This window comes from Ctenopharyngodon idella, chromosome 24 (assembly GCF_019924925.1).
Source record: "Ctenopharyngodon idella isolate HZGC_01 chromosome 24, HZGC01, whole genome shotgun sequence".
In the NCBI taxonomy this organism is placed as follows: Eukaryota; Metazoa; Chordata; class Actinopteri; order Cypriniformes; family Xenocyprididae; genus Ctenopharyngodon; species Ctenopharyngodon idella.
The window spans coordinates 23,800,542-23,815,402 of record NC_067243.1 but is presented as its reverse complement, the minus strand read 5'-3'; the positions used below and the strand labels follow the sequence as shown (position 1 = coordinate 23,815,402).

The 14,861-nt window shown below is 35.9% G+C and overlaps 3 protein-coding genes and 3 non-coding genes across 7 annotated transcripts in view; 4 read left to right on the top strand and 2 right to left on the bottom strand.

The window, feature by feature from the left end:
* The window catches only part of ces2b (carboxylesterase 2b), a 36,559-nt gene extending 34,547 nt beyond the window's left edge, over window positions 1-2,012 (bottom strand). For both annotated transcript variants that reach the window (XR_007928110.1, XM_051883480.1), the window contains exons 1-4: window positions 1,845-2,012; window positions 564-753; window positions 315-453; window positions 89-222 (exon numbers count right to left, since the gene is read on the bottom strand). Coding sequence is in view for 1 of the 2 variants with exons in the window: in XM_051883480.1 (XP_051739440.1) it covers window positions 89-222; window positions 315-453; window positions 564-753; window positions 1,845-1,926 (545 nt within the window). In the remaining variant the exon portion in view is untranslated. The remainder of the gene's footprint in view (window positions 1-88; window positions 223-314; window positions 454-563; window positions 754-1,844) is intronic.
* pdcd2l (programmed cell death 2-like) lies at window positions 1,925-11,894 on the top strand. Its single transcript, XM_051885035.1, has 7 exons — window positions 1,925-1,976; window positions 4,853-4,875; window positions 6,615-6,778; window positions 6,900-7,313; window positions 9,605-9,718; window positions 11,227-11,384; window positions 11,727-11,894. Exons 1-7 carry the CDS (start codon window positions 1,925-1,927, stop codon window positions 11,855-11,857), a joined length of 1,056 nt encoding a protein of 351 aa, XP_051740995.1. The 3' UTR covers window positions 11,858-11,894.
* On the top strand, window positions 3,928-4,000 carry trnar-acg (transfer RNA arginine (anticodon ACG)). Its single transcript has one exon. It is a non-coding gene; the product is annotated as a tRNA-Arg (tRNA).
* Window positions 5,087-5,159, bottom strand: trnar-acg (transfer RNA arginine (anticodon ACG)). The gene has a single exon. It is a non-coding gene; the product is annotated as a tRNA-Arg (tRNA).
* Window positions 6,081-6,153, top strand: trnar-acg (transfer RNA arginine (anticodon ACG)). The gene has a single exon. It is a non-coding gene; the product is annotated as a tRNA-Arg (tRNA).
* Window positions 11,895-12,795: 901 nt separating the features above from the next.
* Window positions 12,796-14,861, top strand: part of banp (BTG3 associated nuclear protein) — a 54,125-nt gene continuing 52,059 nt past the window's right edge. The window contains exon 1 of the mRNA XM_051884325.1: window positions 12,796-12,939. The gene's annotated coding sequence lies outside the window, so the exon portion shown is untranslated. The remainder of the gene's footprint in view (window positions 12,940-14,861) is intronic.

Here is a 14,861-nt window from a genome sequence, read left to right as displayed (position 1 = left end):
GTTTTAGCAAGTTGCTAGCATGTTTTAGATTTAACTGAAACCATTTTGGATTTTGTTAGATCTTTATATTGGTAACAATTAGTTTTACCTAAAAAATCCAAGTAAGCCAAGCCTGTATTGAATCAGGACCACAACTACATCCTGGTAGGCAGCCAAAACATGTCCGTCAAAAACGGACGCAGAGGCCATCAAAAAACCTCCACCATGGATCCACACCATAACCTTTTGCAGCGTTAAAAAAACAACAATATTAAAAAACAAAAACATATATGCATGAAAAAGCAACAATGCTCAACCAAATCATTCACACTTACAGGCAACTTGTCATTTGCTCCAGGTTTAGAAGGTGTGTATATGTTGAGATAAAGACAGTCCTCTGCTGAATCAGGAACCTCTATATTCATAGATATATTGGCTACCAAGTCTTCAAGTACCTGCTTATCCTGCAGACAACTGGACCAGACACAGAGTAACACAAGTGTCACCACTTGATGCCCAATGTAAAACAGGACGTGAAGCACAAGCATTGATCTACAAGTGGATTAGCTTGGTTTTATTCTCACATGAGTGGCTGTTTTGTAGCATCTCTCACTCCGTCCCATTTCTCTGCAGGTTGGGGTGGAGCGAGTCTCAATGAACCCACGGGTGGCTTGGCAAACGGAATGCCCAGGTAGGAATGGACAACTGTGTCCTTTCCCTTTGCTTTCATGTGTGACCCTTTCAGGGCCCCAAATTTGGTTTGCAGGACAGGTCCTGTGTAATTTATTAAAAAAAGAGAGTTTAACCCCTAAGCATTCCTGTAAAATTTGTCTAAAACACGTAAAAAAGACATACCCCATGTAAAATGCATGCTGTTCTTGAACCATTTGCAGAATATGCATGGTTTTGGTCTCTTTTGAAAGGTATGTGTACTGTGGGCAGTACAGTGGAACACTAACAGGTTAAAGCTATTTTTCCCACAGTATGATTTGCTATTCATTTTCAGTTAAAATAGCATAGAAATACAAAAAAGTAACAGTTGGTTGTCCTGAAAATTTCAAAGACTTTGAATATTTATTCATTATTTCAAATTTTATGACAATTCACATGCTTAATTAAAATATTTTATACATTTTGTACTATTTTATAATTTTATATTGTTTTATTTATTTTAATTTAATTTACATATGCTATACCTCCCTCTGAAAGTATTTTTTATACAAATTATTTTATCATTTGTATTTATTTTATATGTATTTAATTTATTTTATTTCAATTTACATTTGCTATTCTCGCTATACTTCCTCTGAAATATTTAATATTTTTTATACAAATTATTTTATCATTTGTATTTATTTTATATGCATTTCATATATTTTATTTTAATTTGCATATGCTATATCTGCTATACTTTATCTGAAACTATTTTATTATTTTATTTTTATGTGCTATACTTCCTCTCAAACTATTTTATACATCTTTATACTAATTATTTTTTTATTTATATTTATTTCATTTATATATGCTCTGCGTGCTATAGCATAGAGACCTACTCCATCTGAAACTGTATCATATACACGCCTTTAACCCTACGGCAAAACCCGATCGACACACCTACTCCACTTTCACCCAATACTCCATTAATTAGTAAACTCATTTGCATGCGTTCTGACGGTGTCGTCAGTGTGCGCGTGCATGTCTGATTACTTTTTGACGTTAAACGCATTAAAATACGATTGCTTCAAAGCTTGTGTAAATGCCTTTTTTTTTTTTTTACCTTTATAATGAAGCTGTTTTTGACAGTTAGCGTAGGGCTACTGTTGTGCAAGTAAAGGCAGCCATTATGACACATTAATCTGACTTACCATCCTCTGCTTTCACTGTGTTTTGAAAAGTCAGTGCGACCAGCATGCAGAGTGAAAGCACGAGAGACTCCCTCACCACCATGCCGTATACAGTCCTGCAGCAGAATGAGCATTCACAAGAGCTCTGCACGGGTATTTACACAACTGCGTAATCTGAACACACTTTGAACTTTGCTTTGAGAACTGTGGTTGCCAGATTCTTCAAAACCGCGATTTCAAGGGGGTCCAAATGCAATAAACTAAACACTGTTCCTAAAAATTTAAATTTAATGTAATTCCGTGATCTTCAGCACTTTGAGGGTCACTATTTTCACGAGTATTTGGGTTCGAACGTGAATTTATGTTATTCATAAATGTTAAATCTTATAAATCATCTATCTATGCCAGTTGTTGTCAACCAGGGGACCCAGGGCCCATATGGGGACCTCAGCAAACTTCCAATGTGGCCCCAAGATGACTTAAAACAACTATTGTAAGCAGAAACAGAAGGTGCGATAGTCATTTCTTCCCTATTGTGACATGTATCCGGGTGAAACAGCTTTTTGAACAGGGAAAGTATAGTGGGGGACTTGATTTTGTCCTTCAGGAATTGATTGGATGGTTGTAGTTTGCTATTGGTCACTCTCATGCAAGTGACAGGTTGTCCCCCTCAAGCCAAAAGAAACATCACCAGAGCGGGAGGGGAAGTTATTTTGAATTAAAAAAAAATAAAATAATGATATGCACTGATAAATAATTTATAACAAAAACTATAAAATTACATTAAAAAAGATTGACTTTTCAATTTTGATTTCATGGTGACTTTAACAATAGGTAAAGGGGCCCCTTAGAGTCAAAAAGGTTGAGAACCACTGATCTGTGCCAAGCACTGACAGACAGTAAAGGAGATCATATTAGGTAAGCTTGTGTAGTTGCATAATTATTTATTGGTGTGTTTTCTTTCAGTCTGGCAACACACTGAACTTTGTAGAGACTCCCTTTACCCTAGTGCCTATTCATAATGACAAAGTGATAAGGATTTTAATTACCTTACATGGACCTACCTACAGATCACATATGATATATGGATGTATATTTCAACCTACAAACAGAAGAATGTTAGTTCTTCTAATGTGATATAACTTTGCTTTAAAACTTAGTGATAATTAGCTTCACTTGCATACATAATTGACATGAACATAGTTTGCACATTTGAATACCTTGCAGTAGGGCTGTCAAATAAAAATTTGAATTTCGAATATTCGTCGAATTTCAAATAAAAATCCACATTCAAATGCAAAAATGACGCACTTGAATTTTAGGTGTGTGTCAGGCTGTGACCGCACGGGTCACCGTGATTTTGCCAAGTAAGACATGTTCCTGGATCAACATATTTTGTTGATCCTGGAACAACATTCCAGTCTAAAAATTTAGTCTTAACCCTATTCCTACCCCTAAACCTAATCCTACCCATAACTTATCCCTAAAATCAGAGGGGAAAGATAAGTGAATAACATTGATGTAGAAGCACCTAACCCTAGTTGCAAGCCTAAACTTGACATAAACGGTAAACTTGTCCCTGAAATCTAATTGGTTGATTGGAATGTTGTTCCAGGATCAATAAAGATGTTGATCCAGGAACATGTCTTACTTGGCATGCGATGATGTCGTTGTTACGTCTAATGTTTTTGTTAGCCTATCCAGTTGACCCCACTAGATGCAAAACATTGCAGAAATATAGAAGCTCAATGCTGAGAAGATCTTGGTTACATCAAAACTGTAACCAAGCTGTTCACACCAGGTTCACACACACAGAATGCGTTTTCTGCGCTGCATTTCCATTGTTGTCTATGTAATCAAGCGCTAGACTGAGATCTTTTGACTGCTGCACTCTCGATACCATTGTTTATACAATTTATGAAATTATATTTGATTTATGAACGTTAGTTTAAACTTCATACACTTTTTTTACTGACATGTAATTTCCCCTAACTGAAATTATGCATTTTAATTTAGTATTTCAGCCATTTTGACAACCCTACCTTGCAGAGTTATAATGAAATAATTTACTCGGCGTTCTGTGTGTAAAATAAGTTCACATATCGGGCCAGTGGCGCAATGGATAACGCGTCTGACTACGGATCAGAAGATTCTAGGTTCGACTCCTGGCTGGCTCGGTTCTTTTGAACTTCGATTCTCGAGTTAGTTTGCGCCGTTTTTAAACAGGCTTTTCTAACAAACAGTTTAGTGAAGAGGGCACACATAAACTGTATGTGAAAGTTCAGATTAATCTGGGTCACTGCAGCATGTCATAAAAATTATCTTTAGAACTCGACTGATATGATTCCTTTTCATTTGAATACGTTTTGTCGAATACGCCACTGTTTTGTTTATCTTCCAGAAAATAAAAACGTCAAAACTTATAGAAAAAAAGACAAAAATATGATTTAACATCCAGCACCAAGAGAAACCTAAAAAGTAGAGTGAAAGATCAAGAGCAGTGTAACTAAAATTATCCAACATCCTCCAAAATCATCATTTTAGTTTTTTTTTTTTTAATTCGCATGCTCTACAAAACCAGCTTCCGGTAATTATTTGCAAATATCCAAAGTTTACACTCCGAGCTCAGCCAAACACAAAACATTTTTACAAACTTGTAAAAATAGAAAATCTCTCTCATGTTGTGCAAAACAGTGAACAGCACTGCCCTCTCGCGTCATGTCCTTGCAACTATCCTACGAATTTACCTGAACTAATTCAAAGGAAATATCGATGTTTTACATTAAGTTTCCCATATTAATATGTTTTAATCACGTTATCCAGGCGCCAATAGTTCCAGCAGGAGAGTTATTCTATGAAACAGATGCATTTTACAGACATTATTTTTAACTTTCTGATTTTAATCTATTTTGAGGAGATGCCGCGAGAGGGCAGTAGTACACTTGCACTCTTTTATACGCTTAACTGCCAAAATGGCTTAGGTTAAAAAACTCGGTTTAGGTCACGTTTTCTCTCTTTTTTTTCAGCAGTGTCAGATCAGCAAAGGATTTTGGTAAGCCTGGATACTTTTTTCTTGAAGATAACTAACAAGAAGCGAAAAGTATCCAGCCAAAGAAGCAGTTCGCATGAGTTGTAAAGACTTAATTTTTAAATGATATTGAACTAAAGTGTATATTTTTCCTATACGCATTAATGCCAGCATCCTTGCTTGATTCTATTAGCGCCCGCAAAATGTAGGTTCGAGAATCGAAGTTCAAAAGAACCGAGCCAGCCAGGAGTCGAACCTAGAATCTTCTGATCCGTAGTCAGACGCGTTATCCATTGCGCCACTGGCCCGATATGAAATTATTATTGAAGTACACTAACTCAAAATTAGCAATTTACAAACATCAACAGTCATATTTAACATATAAATTACATTAATTCATATTTACAAGTAGTAAAAACTATATATGTAGTTCATTTAGCGGAATCAACTGTCGTTTGCAATCATTTAAATCAATCTTACGTCAATCTTACATACAGAACAATATTGCTAAAAAAAAGTTTTATATTAAACAGATACTTTTGATTGAATATCAATTATAACCCATTATCGATTTGATAAAACACGTTTTAAGGTTGCTAATATCAAAACGACTCAGTAAAAGGCAACGAGTGTCAACTTTAGTCTCCACATGTTCAGAGAAGCACATGGACTGAGGATTTCTGCTCAATAATCATGGCAACATCGATACACGAGACAGTTCTCGTAGGAATATGTGATGGAGTTATTGACAAGAAGATAAACACATCTTATTGCACGAACAAAATCGGAGATAGACCGGTAAAAAGGAAACGTAATTTGTACATATACTAGCTAAAGGATTGTATCATGCTAAAGGCTAAAGACTCTGCTTGACAGCTACGTAATTATCTTGTAGTTAATAAAATTCCTTATGTAGACAGACAATATCTTTGACATATTAATATCTTTAAATCAGGTTTCTTTTTAAGTAAACATTGAAATGATAGCTTTTTAAAGTGCTTAAAAGTAGGCAGGCTATTGCTAGCGAGTTAGCTAACTGTGGGGCTACTAACTCGCACATGTAAGATAAATCTCGGTTATTATAAATGACTTTGAGTATTCGAAATTTGTTTTACAACGACGTAATTTAAAATTTCTCACACAGCTGTCATAAAATAATTTTAATCTTGTGTTTGAATCAGATCATCGGTATACTGAGAGTTCCCGTATGTGCTTCTATGTGTTGTATCGGGCCAGTGGCGCAATGGATAACGCGTCTGACTACGGATCAGAAGATTCTAGGTTCGACTCCTGGCTGGCTCGGTTCTTTTGAACTTCGAGTTCGTTTGACTTCGAAACCGATATATTCCGATATGCAGGTTAATAAATGGGAGCGAATGCGCGATACAACTGATTCCATATTTATTTGAGCCAGGTCACCACATGTTCAGAGAAGCACGTGGACTGGCAAAAAAATAATATGGAATAAAATAAAAAGTTTTATAGCATTTCTCAGAGAGTATTAATATAATATATAACATCAATATATGTTTTGTCAGTATTGCAAAACGCAAATTACAAAACATGCGCTATTCTATTTTTGTGGATATAATGCTTGGCAAAAAAAAAGCAATAGTTTTTGCAGATATTGTATTGCAGATTGCGCATTTATCACAATAGTTATACAGTTATTCATTTAAAAAAAAAAAAAAAATATATATATATATATATATATTTTTTTTTTTAAATTCATATTTATATTCATTGAATTTTAATTTTAACAGGACCTGCTTCCAATAATCACTCTCCAGTATCCCATATGCCGTCTGTGTCAAAGAGGCCTGTCTCATGTTGTGCAAGTCTACTGCCCCCTTGCGGCGTCTCCGTACCACAGAACCATCAATGTATTTGCCTGCACCAATCCACAGTGCTGTGGCAAATCAGAAAGGTAACGTCTTGTCATTTTAGGTTAGGCCATTTTCATATCTGATGTGTTCTGTTTCTATTACTATTCCTTGAAACGTTTTATTTTCTGACATTCTGAACATATTGCCTCTGTTTATACCTAGTTGGATCGTCCTTCGCTCTCAGTGCTTGGATGACGACATCAGAGGAAGACAAGACAACAAAACCACAACATGTACAGAATCTGCAATGTCCAGAACAGACTGGTGTGATGAAGCTGATGATTGGGGGATGGACGATGAAGAGCAAGCAAATGTGGCTGAAAGCAGCGTACAACTGCCAAATGATGGTGTTTGTGAAGGAACTGATGTCAGCAGCAAGTTTCAGGACCTGTACATTGATGGAGGTGTGGATCAGCAAAGTGCCCTCCAACCCACCGATGTGCCCGTTTTCCAGTCATTCTACATAAGCGTTATGGAGGAAACAGACTTTGATGGATTTCATGATACGGATCATGAAAACGAACTGCTTAGAGAGTATGAGGAAAGGGAAGGAGTGATTGTTGGAGAGACTCGAAGGTGAGGATTGATTCTACAACAAGAATTCTGGAAAAGTTGGGACATTTTTTAAATTTGAATAAAATGAAAACTAAAAGACTTTCAAATCACATGAGCCAATATTTTATTCACAATAGAACATAGATAACATACCAAATGTTTAAATGGAGAAATTTTACAACTTTATGCACAAAATGAGCTCGTTTAAAATTTGATGCCTGCTACAGGTCTCAAAATAGTTGGGACGTGGGCATGTTTACCATGGTGTAGCATCTCCTCTTCTTTTCAAAACAGTTTGAAGACATCTGGGCATCAAGGTTATGCGTTTCTGGAGTTTTGGTGTTGGAATTTGGTCCCATTCTTGCCTGATATAGGTTTTCAGCTGCTGAAGAGTTCGTGGTCGTCTTTGACGTATTTTTCATTTAATGATGCGCCAGATGTTCTCTATAGGTGAAAGATCTGGACTGCAGGCACACCAATTCAGCACCCGGACTCTTCTACGACGAAGCCATGCTGTTGTATTAGCTGCAGTATGTGGTTTTGCATTGTCCTGCTGAAATAAAGGCCTTCCCTGAAAGAGACGTCATCTGGAGGGGAGCATATGTTGCTCTAAAAACTTTATATACCTTTCAGCATTCATAGTGCCTTCCAAAACATGCAAGCTGCCCATACCGTATGCACTTATGCAACCCCACCCCATCAGAGATGCTGGCTTTTGAACTGAATGCTGATAACATGCTGGAAGGTCTCCATCCTCTTTAGCCCAGAGGACACGGCGTCTGTGATTTCCAACAAGAATGTCAAATTTGGACTCGTCTGACCATTGAACACTTTTCCACTTTGAAACAGTCCATTTTAAATGAGCCTTGGTCCACAGGATACGATGGCGCTTCTGGACCATGTTCACATATGGCTTCCTTTTTGCATGATAGAGCTTTAGTTGGCATCTGCAGATGACATGGCGGATTGTATTTACCAACAGTGGTTTCTGGAAGTATTCCTGGGCCCATTTAGTAATGTCATTGACACAGTCATGCCGATGAGTAGTGTTGTCTGTGGGCCCGAAGACCACGGGCATCCAATAAAGGTCTTCGGCCTTGTCCCTTATGCACAGAGATTTCTCTAGTTTCTCTGAATCTTTTGATGATGTTATGCACTGTAGATGATGTGATTTGCAAAGCCTTTGCAATTTGACATTGAGGAACATTGTTTTCCGCAGTATTTTTACGCACTCTTTCACAGATTGGAGAGCCTCTGCCCATCTTTACTTCTGAAAGACTCTGTCTCGCTAAGACATCCCTTTTATAGCTAATCATGTTACAGACCTGATATCAATTAACTTAATTAGTTGCTAGATGTTCTCCCAGCTGAGTCTTTTCAAAATGTCTTGCTTTTTCAGCCATTTGTTGCCCCTGTGCCAACGTTTTTAAAACCTGTAGCAGGCATCAAATTTGAAATGAGCTCATTTAGTGGATAAAAGTGTATCCACTAAACATTTGTTATGTTATCTATGTTCTATTGTGAATAAAATATTGGCTCATGTGATATGAAAGTCTTTTAGTTTTATTCAAATTTAAAAAAAGCGCCCCAACTTTTCCAGAATTCGGGTTGTACTTTTAAAAGTAATGCATAACAATATTGCATTACTCCCTGAAAAAGTAACTAATTATGTTACTTAGTTACTTTTTATGGAAAATAATGTTACCCCTCTTATTTCGTGATGCACTATACATCATTTTCACCACACAAATACTATTGAATGAACGAACCCGTGTTACACGGCTTACGCTGATGAATATAATATAATGTAATATAATATAGTAGGCTATGATACATTATTCTTTTTATAAGTGGGGGTACGTGCTACCTCCCTGAAATGAGTTTTTGCAGGGTGGGATGTCCTGTTAAAGTGAAAAGCAGTGTACATTACTTAACCCTCTTGGTTTTCTCATTTGGGAGTCAAACTTAGGATCTTCGTGGTGAAAACCCCTGAAATCTTTTTTTTTTTTTCTCTTAGTAAAATCAATGTAATTACATTTTAAATTACATTGTAATCCTTTTATTTTTAATATTTGGCATGTTTGTAAAGTAATGTGTTACTTTACTTGTTACATCAAAAGTAATCTGATTACATAATGCATGTTACTTGTAATGCCCCAGCACTGCCTACTGCAGTCTTTTCAGTGAATCTCCGACATAAAATCTCTGAATAAAAGTGTAATGAATGTTACACTACATGGCTAAATGTATATGAACATCTCCTTAAATTGTCTATTAGTCATGTAACAAATCATTTTCTGTACTTTTTTTAGTTGTGCAAGTGGGGAAGCTCAGGAGGAATATGAGAAGGCCACAGTCAAGCATGGAGATGAAGTGTTCACCAGTTTCATGAAGAAAATATCTCTTTGTCCTGAACAAGTGTTACGGTGATTGAATATTTTTATATTGATGTTCAGTAAAAAAAAGCTCCACTGTGACTAACATGGTTGCACATAGGGCAAAAAATTACAAATGTACTACAATAATTTAAAATTCAAAGCCAGGAAAGCTTTGTGTGTCCATAAATGTTTTTGTCAAATTGCATCGTTAACATGAGTGCCAGTGCTTACTACAGCAACAACAGCGTTGTCTGATTCATGAATAAATTACTCTTTCAAACTGTTCCTTTTTAATGAGCCAGTCAGAAAGATTCAAAAAACAGCCTTAAAATCCTGTCTGGATTTAACCAATCGCCAAGATTTGTCAGAGGAGGAGTTCAAAACAGAGCAGTCCAGTCTGACAATTTCTGTCGGTTCCTTCACAGAACCGCAAGCCATTCTTTTGGTCATGTCCAATTCTAAATGAACTTTTACCATTACTGTAATAATAATTTAAGAAGCATCTTTTTTTTAAATCTTGAGCCCTGGAGCATTGTATTAGTGGCCATTTATACAATTGTTTGGTAAAAGGGACCTATTGTGCCCCTTTTTACAAGATGTAATATAATATCGCAGTTGTCCCCAGAATGTGTCTGTGAAATTTCAGCTCAAAATACCCCACAGATCATTTATTATACCACGTTGTAAATGCCCATTTTTGAGTGGAAGGAAAAACATGCTGTTTTTGTGCATGTATCTTTAAATGCAAATTAACTGCTGCTCCCTGCCCCACTTTACAGAAGAGGGCAGAGCCTGTACAGCTCGTGCCTCTCTGCCAAGAATGCACAAAACATCTGTTTGTTTTTGATTATCCGTATCAGCCTAAACTTCTGATATATGGTTTTCTGAGCGCACACATCCGAAGCACACGCACAGAAAGCTGGCTGTCAGACGGTGCAAACAGACATCTGCAAACAGTTCTGAGACACTGCTTATGATTTATGGGGATTAAAAAAAGAGGAGTGGGTGGTTTTTTACCATAATAGGGGGTAAATGCAGGAGATGCTGCAAAAGACGCTAGTGCAGCGGTCCAACATGAACGATGGAAAAGCAGTAGTGGAATGCAAACACGTGAGACAAAGGCCGATCAAATAAAAGAAAAAAAAAAAGTAAGGTCTAAAGGCAATTTTTTTAATTTTTTTTTTTACATTTTTTCAAATAACTATTTCAGTTTTCCCATGGATTTTGGCTACTTTTACACTGTTGCTGCAGGTTGTTTTTTAGTCTGTGGGTTAAAGTGCCCCCCGGAACACGATTGGGCTAGTTTTGGTCGTGATTGGGCTGGTTTTGAATAGCAATTAGGTTGATTTTGGAAAACCTGGCAACCTGTGAGACATTGTGAAAGACGGCAGGCATGAGTGCAGTGGTCATAAAAACGTCCATGTTTGCATAGAAAAACACTGGAAAACTACCGGTGTTTTCTGTTTGAGAAAATGTGAACATTCATTGTATTGTACACCCAATAGTTTAATTTTGTACTCATGTTTTAATCAAATGTGTTACGTATCACCTTACAGATACAGTTGGAGTGGATCACCTCTATTTATAACAGAGCCGCCTTCCAATGTTAATCAGATGGTGCCATTCTGTGGTCACTGCAGCAGCCCGAGAGTTTTCGAATTTCAGCTCATGCCTGCATTGGTCAGTTTGCTCAGTAGTGCAGGCACAAATTTAGGTAAGTACAGATGTTTTTAAAATATATTCTTAAAAACCAAATGTTTGAATTCCTTGTCATTAAATTGATTGCAAATTTATTTACACAAAAATGTGAGATGATTTAGAACTCAAATCAATATTTCATGTCTGTTTATTGATCTATTTTGATAAGCAGTCATGAAATCCAGTATAGTGCAATGTACAGTCAGACAGTAATTATCTCAAACTATCCCTCTGAAACAAGACTGATCATCCTTTCAGGATGTATTTTGCGATAATGAATGGCTAACTGTGCATTACGTCTTGCTTGTTACTTTTTAGTGTTTGTAGTGTAAGATCTGATTTGTTTTTGTCTTCTCAGACATTTTACTGGAGTTTGGAACAGTTCTAGTGTACACTTGCAGAAACAGTTGTTGGAAATCTGGATCAGCGGTTCCAGTGGAAGAATTTCTTTTTGTCCAGCCCGATCCAGACCAAAAGCTCTTCAAATGATATCATTTATCATCAATAAAGATAATTTATTAATAGACCTTCATCTTGTGATTTATTATTTTATATATACAGTAGTGGCTGGCCTAGGAAAATTGACATCACCCTTTATTCAAATATTATTATAAAAAAAATTGTTGAAGATTTTGTAAGCATATTGTACTTATGCTTTGAGTCCATTGTTTGAGTCCAACGCAATGAAACAGGCCAAATTATGCTGACATAATTTTTGTACAGGCTGTCATACAAAGAAATTATGAACACGCAAAAACGAGAGAATCAACAAAATATCAGTAACTGATTATGTTGAAATCAATATATGCTTTTTCCTGTGAGCTTTTTGTTTTTCTGTGCATTTTTTTGCATAGTAAAATAAAACCTTGTAACTGTATAGTTTGACTTTTTTACCAAATAATTTTGTCACATAAATACCTAACCTAGTTTAGAGTTTTGTTCTTCATTACTTAACATGAACTAACAATGATAAATAGTCTACTTCTAAAGCATTTATTAATCTTAGTTAATACTAATTTCAACATTCCGGTACATTATTAAAATCAAAAGTTGTATCTGTTAATGTTATTTAATGGACCTGACCTATTTGTCAGTACTCTAGCCCCATTAATTTGATATACCATGGTACTGAATAATTACCATATTCATGTACAATGGTGATTAATATTTAAGAATAGATGGATGGATGCATAAATGTGCTTTGGATGAAAGTAAAGACATTATGGAATTATATTGTTATGGATGAATTTTTGTGCATGTGCAAAAAGTCATGCTACATGCAAATAATATAGTTTTGTCGATTTCTCCCAAAAAATTACATAATTTGGGCGCAAATACTTATGCAGACGCAGAAAACATAAACTTTAAAACACTTTTATCTATTAATCATTTTGCTCTGTGTTGGCTCGTCCTAGAACAGCTACGGTACTGTACTGAACAACACTGCCACCTACTGAGCGCATGCGCAGTGAGAACAGCGAGCGGCGTTCAATGCTCAGGCTTTTCTCTCGCGAGGAAGGACGCCATTATCGGAATCCTCACAAACAACACGAGAATTCATCATTCACACGGTAATATAAACCATTCTGACACGCGACACCTCCAGCTCTCCGCGCGCTTCAAAATATGGCGCTGTGCATTAAAGAAATATACGTTATCCTGCTGTTTTCGTGTCAACTGTGTCTTGCGTGCTATGAAGGGCACAAATGAGGCCTAGATGCGTTTCATTGCTGTTGTTTTGAGCTGTTCGTTAGCAGGCGCGAGCTAGCAGGCTACATGAGCAGGTTAGCTGCAGTGTGCTAACTGGATTAAAGCACTGGGCCTATTATTAAATTGTTCAAAGCTTTGCGTCTTTTAAAGAGTGTTTTGTTATTTTTTTATAGTCCGGGAGCGTAATTATTTTTTGTTTGTTTAAACAGTTTAACTAAATTATGTCTTGTAACATAGTCTCAGCAGCATATTTCATATTAACTGAGAATCGGGCATATACATCTTAAAAGTTCCACGATATGGACATATTTTAGGACACGCACTATGGTAATACTAAGTTTTGGTACCATGGTAATTCCTTCATGAGTTGGTATATTGTGTAAATATTATTGCATGTAAATGTGGTAATCCATGCTTAGAAAAAGGTACCATGGTACTACCTTGTATTTTGGACATATGAATATCATGTAAATAATACCTGGTGCATGAATTTCAGTCAAAGTGCTTTTAGTCAAAGTCATAGTGTATTACTATCCTATACTATCATTATTATTAACACAATATTAAGCGACTGTACTATGTTACAATGGTACTTTTTTACTACTGCAATGACTGTTCAGAATAGTTTGTTCATTTTAAACATGTTCCTGGACAACCGAAGGTCTTTTAAGATGTCTGATCAGATATGATGCGAAAAACATAAACATTAATTTTTAATCATACAAACACATTATTTTTGTACTACATTATTAATATGTAGTATTAGTATATATACTTAATACACACACACACACAGATATATATACTGCCTGCCCGGCCAAGTCACTGTTTTGATTTAGTAGTAGGCAAGTACTTTCTCAAAAATTGATGCACCCCTTGTTGGAAATAACATCACAACATTTATTTCCATCAAGAGGTGCATACATTTTTGGTCAAGATCTTGTATTGACAATGCAAGAGTTGAGCACTCTGTAAAGTCTACTCCAGCACATCCCAAAGACTTTCAATGAATTTAAGGTCTGGACTCAGAGTTGCCAATTCATGAGTGAAAATGCTTCTTCATGCTCCCTCCCAACCATTCTTTCACAATTTGAGCCTGATGAATCTTGACATTGTCATCCTGGAATATGGCCATGATGTGTCTCCTACATGGCTGTTTAAGAAACGAAAAGCTACACACTCCATCAGTTAGGGTTAGAAGAACTTGCCGAACATATAACATGCTAGAAACATAATCACTGCAATAATGATCCAGTCATAGACTCTTAAGCATTTGCCTATTTAAATCTAAACAGCAACACTTTTTTTTGGCTGGGCAGTGTATATATATTAAATTTCTTTAATCCTGAACTCTATAGAGAATATGATTTTTTTTGAGTTTTGCTCGAAATTGCGTATATTATATATTATAGTTATAAATTATTGCATTAGTTATATATATATATATATATATATATACACACACACACAGGTGCTGGTCATATAATTAGAATATCATCAAAAAGTTTATTTATTTCACTAATTCCATTCAAAAAGTGAAACTTGTATATTATATTCATTCATTACACACAGACTGATATATTTCAAATGTTTATTTCTTTTAATTTTGATGATTATAACTGACAACTAAGGAAAATCCCAAATTCAGTATCTCAGAAAATTAGAATATTACTTAAGACCAATACAAAGAAAGGATTTTTAGAAATCTTGGCCAACTGAAAAGTATGAACATGAAAAGTATGAGCATGTACAGCACTCAATACTTAGTTGGGGCTCCTTTTGC

Coding starts and splice junctions, on each gene's coding strand:
- pdcd2l (XM_051885035.1), top strand. CDS start 1,925: ATGCCGTATACAGTCCTGCAGCAGAATGAGCATTCACAAGAGCTCTGC. Junction 4,876..6,614: donor CAGATCAGCAAAGGATTTTG/GTAAGCCTGGAT, acceptor TAATTTTAACAG/GACCTGCTTCCAATAATCAC. Junction 7,314..9,604: donor ATTGTTGGAGAGACTCGAAG/GTGAGGATTGAT, acceptor TACTTTTTTTAG/TTGTGCAAGTGGGGAAGCTC.